At 27.8% G+C, this 4,130-nt stretch overlaps 1 protein-coding gene across 1 annotated transcript; it reads right to left on the reverse strand.

Annotated features, from left to right (window-relative positions):
* Positions 1-1,249: 1,249 nt before the first annotated feature.
* LOC119663437 (general transcription factor IIF subunit 1-like) lies at positions 1,250-3,650 on the reverse strand. The gene is made up of 5 exons (XM_038073042.1): positions 3,509-3,650; positions 2,574-3,445; positions 2,289-2,509; positions 1,625-1,904; positions 1,250-1,490 (listed from the first exon to the last, which is right to left on the reverse strand). Exons 1-5 carry the CDS (start codon positions 3,515-3,517, stop codon positions 1,283-1,285), a joined length of 1,590 nt encoding a protein of 529 aa, XP_037928970.1. The 5' UTR covers positions 3,518-3,650; the 3' UTR covers positions 1,250-1,282.
* Between the last annotated feature and the right edge of the window lie 480 nt (positions 3,651-4,130).

Raw genomic sequence — 4,130 nt, forward strand, 5'->3', positions numbered from 1 at the left:
TTTACCAATCGAAAATAAAATCGCATTAAAAGTGTGTTGAAATGATATCTCGATTGGAAAAAGTACCTCAGATTTACCAATTGAAACAGCCATTAATATTACTTCAACAACTGTTTGAGCTTTAAAGCAACTATACGACCGATAAATGTTTTTTTTAAATATTTTTTGTTTTTTATTACTTTTGGTTTAGTATTTAATTTAAATTATTAAAAACTTTTTCTCTATGGATAAAACCCATTGTTGTTATAACGTATTGTATTTTATCCTATTGTGGATAAAACCTATTATTATAATAACGTAAATTATAGCTTAATTAAAATCTATTTACTATCAGATATACAAGCATATCTATACTATCAGATATGCCAATTGTTTTATCATGTTGATCAATAATGAAAATGAAGTACGTGGTGTCTATGTCCTTCACAGCGTTACATACATTTTGGCAACTTATATAAACAATTTTTATTAATTTGCTTAGATTTTTTAATAATTGTCTTTTATATATTTTCTACTCTATTTTTTACAAAAAATAACTTACATCGGCCCATAATTGAATACACATATCAGTTCATCCATGTACATTGCATTATAAGCAAACTAGCAAACCGAATGACTTGTCAAAGATAGGCAAAAATTACCATTCGAGAATTCTCTACATTATTCATTAGGTAAAAAATTTCTAATTCAAAATACTTAAAATTCTTTTAACTGCATACTCTATGTACTCAACTGGAGACAAGAAAACAAAATCTTTAAGGCTCAACTAAGCTGTTAGTCACCACCGCAGTAAAAAAATCCATGCCCTTACAAAAAAAAAAAGATTTTAGTTGAACTTATACTGCTGGAATAAAATATACGTAATGCAACATAAGATGGTGCGCTAGATCTTACAGGAATGCACAATACATTCCCTAAACTCCAACAGTGGTAGAGCCTATATACTGAAGCGATTAATACGAAATCAACGACAAATTATCGGTAAACTTTTCTGTTCCACAAAAAGAAGCCCGAACAGGTTTTTTCAGCTGCTATTTTAAACACTGCCACAACTTTGGAATAAAATAGAACTATAATCGTGCACACTTTTATTAAATACTGTATACATAAAACTTTACATAAAGTTAAGTGATTGCATATACGGTAATTATAAAATATTTACAAACCTAAACAATTAGTATCAGGCTCTTTAACTTTATAAAATTCAAATAAAGAAATTTTACAATATACTAGATATTTTATAATTTAAATTTAATTCAAGAATATTTCGCCAGAAATAAGACTACTTGGTCTTAATACTAAGATACATTTTTCCTTGTATAGTTTGCTTAACAGGGTTTATTCTCTTTAATATTTGAGTCATAGTTTCTACAAGGCGATCACTCGGTACGTTTGTCTTTTTGTTTTTAAACTTTTGTAGTAGTTCGGTAGCAGTCATTGGTTTGCGCATTAAGTAGCGACGTACTGCTTCCTCTGTAATACCATAATCACTGCAACAAAAGAAAAACAAACGATTATATGAAATAAATATATAAACAAAATAAATAATTGTCTTGATTTATATATATAGGATAAGCATATATAACGATATATTTTTATGTTCATATATTTGCATGCAACTTACTCTTTACTACCAGTTACAACTCCAGCAAAAGTTGATGGTAATGTGGGCGCCATATCGGGTTTAGTCCGTTTTGCTGGCGTTGTTACAGGACTATTACTATTTTCTGAACCAGTTAAATCCGTAGGCATGTTGTTAAGTTTACGTTTATTAGCTTCAGCACTAAAGGTTGTTGGTGTAACTGAACGTGAATTATTTACCACCAATTTAGTATCTTTCACCTTCTTCTTCAAATTATCGTCATCAGTATCAGAACTATCGCTACTAAAATCGCTTGATGAGTCTATAATAATATATAATATAATATATAATATAACATATAATATAATATATAATAAAATATATAAATAAAATATATTAATATTATTAATTAAGGAATTTACAGCCATAGCATAAAAATATATATGATTTAAAATATTTTTATTAATAATTTATTCACATAAATCAAAATAATATAGCTTTGTTTTTTAATATAGTTTAATATATATATATATTTAATATATATTATATTATTTAATGTAATATATAAATATATATACATTTTAACATAATATATAAATTTATATATATTTTAATATAATATATAAATATATATATATTTTAATATATTGAAGTGAAATATATATTTATTTAACTTTTAATTTTACATATAATTTTCCCTTCCTACCTTTTTTTTCGTCTTTTCCTTTATTTTTAGATTTCTTTTTATCTTTATTCAACTCTTCTTTTACTTTATCTTTTTTGCGCTTCTCATCTTCATCTTTATCGGATTGATCTGTTTGTTTTTCTTCATCGTCTTCTTCATCCGAAGTAAGCAGTTTACGAAGTGCATCCTCTTCTGCTACAGACTTCATATCTTTGTCCAATTTTGATTCTGGATCCGGTTCACTAAAATGAAATATATTTAAAATTGCACTTGACGATTGTAATAAAATAGATTAATAAAATTTACTCTTCACTTGATGATGTATCATAATCCATTTCACGACCTTCTTCATCACCATCATCCGATTCCTCAAACGCTTCAACATCAGTATCTCGTTTCTTTTTCTTCTCCTGCCCTTTTTTCTTTTTAGACTTTTTATCATCATCGCTATCTTCATTCTTTTTACTTTCTTCTTCATCTGAATCAGATTCGTCATCAGAATCAATCCATTCGTCCATCTCACTTATTTTTAATTCAGATTTTTTTCCACCAACTTTTTTAACTTTAATTTCTTCTGGATCTTTCTCTTCTTCTTCATCACCCTTTAACCGTTTACGCAACATTAAAGAAAAGTAATTTATAACTTTCTTTCTTCTTCCAAATTCATGTTCAGCTTCTTCTGCTGAAAGAGATTTATAACGTTGAATTGGTTGAAAGTTATACCACTCATGTAGAGGATATGCCTCTATAGCTCCATCTGGAGCATGAGTGAATACATAAAACGCAGCATTTTCGCCAACTCCACCCTCGCGTATTCCTTTAAATTTTTTCCCAGTTTTTCCACCTACTTTGAGTATCCATGGTTGAGCCTCTGGACGATATTTCTTAGCAGATATACCAAATTTCTTGCGGCGCACCTCTTCACGCAAATCACGATTATATTCGGATCCTGCCCCAAATTTAGGTACATCTTCTTCCATACCACGAAATTCTTTCATATTATTTTCTCTCTCTAATTTCACATTCCGCCATGTGGCAAAATCAACATTTAAAGTGGCATTATAGCGCATTACATGATATTTTTTACGTACATTTTTCGGCACCCGAATGTTAAATTCCTGAACAGTTGTCGGCACAGTTGTTGCACTTGGTTGCGACGCATTGGCATTTGCTGAAGTCTGAAAAATATTAGCGTAATAATTTACTAATAAATCAGCAAATAAATTTTGAAACTATAATACCGAAGACATTTTGTATCTACACAAAAATATTTAACAACTTCACAATATTTTTACTCTGCCTCAATTTAACAAACCACAACTTTAAAGGCTCCACCAAAGAATACTTGTGTACAGATATTCTTTGGGCTCTACTATCAACTAAATTATTAGAAGTATAGGGTTACCACCTCTTCAATATAGGTAAAAGCAGTTTTATATGTCCAAAATGTTGCTTCTAATATAAATCAAAGACTAGAGAACATTGAAATAGGTATTATTTGAAAAATAAATTGTAGTATATTTATTAGTAATTTATAATTATACTTAAAAAATATGTAATATGAAAAATATGAAATATTGTCATCACTGCTGCAATCTGTCAAATTTTTTTTTTCGCAAAGATCAAATCTTGCATATGTGCACATAACGCAAGTAAACAACATTTTGTATATAAATTAATAAGTAATATATAATTGAAAATTAAAATGAATAATGGATTAAAAGCAATGTTAAGAATACAGGAAATTTTAAAAATTTCCTTTTAAACAAAATTAATAAAAAATTAAAATATTTATGCCTTAAAAAGTATTAACTTGTTAGCTACTAATAAGATAAAAATTTAAATAATAATACAATTTAAAGC

This window comes from Teleopsis dalmanni, unplaced genomic scaffold (assembly GCF_002237135.1).
Source record: "Teleopsis dalmanni isolate 2A unplaced genomic scaffold, ASM223713v2 unscaffolded_contig_0399, whole genome shotgun sequence".
Taxonomy (NCBI): Eukaryota; Metazoa; Arthropoda; class Insecta; order Diptera; family Diopsidae; genus Teleopsis; species Teleopsis dalmanni.

Excerpts from the sequence above, each read along its gene's own strand:
- LOC119663437 (XM_038073042.1), bottom strand. Across the intron at positions 2,510-2,573 it reads GATACATCATCAAGTGAAGA|TGAACCGGATCCAGAATCAA; the intron begins GTAAATTTTATT and ends ATTTCATTTTAG. Across the intron at positions 1,491-1,624 it reads GTTGTAACTGGTAGTAAAGA|TGATTATGGTATTACAGAGG; the intron begins GTAAGTTGCATG and ends CTTTTGTTGCAG.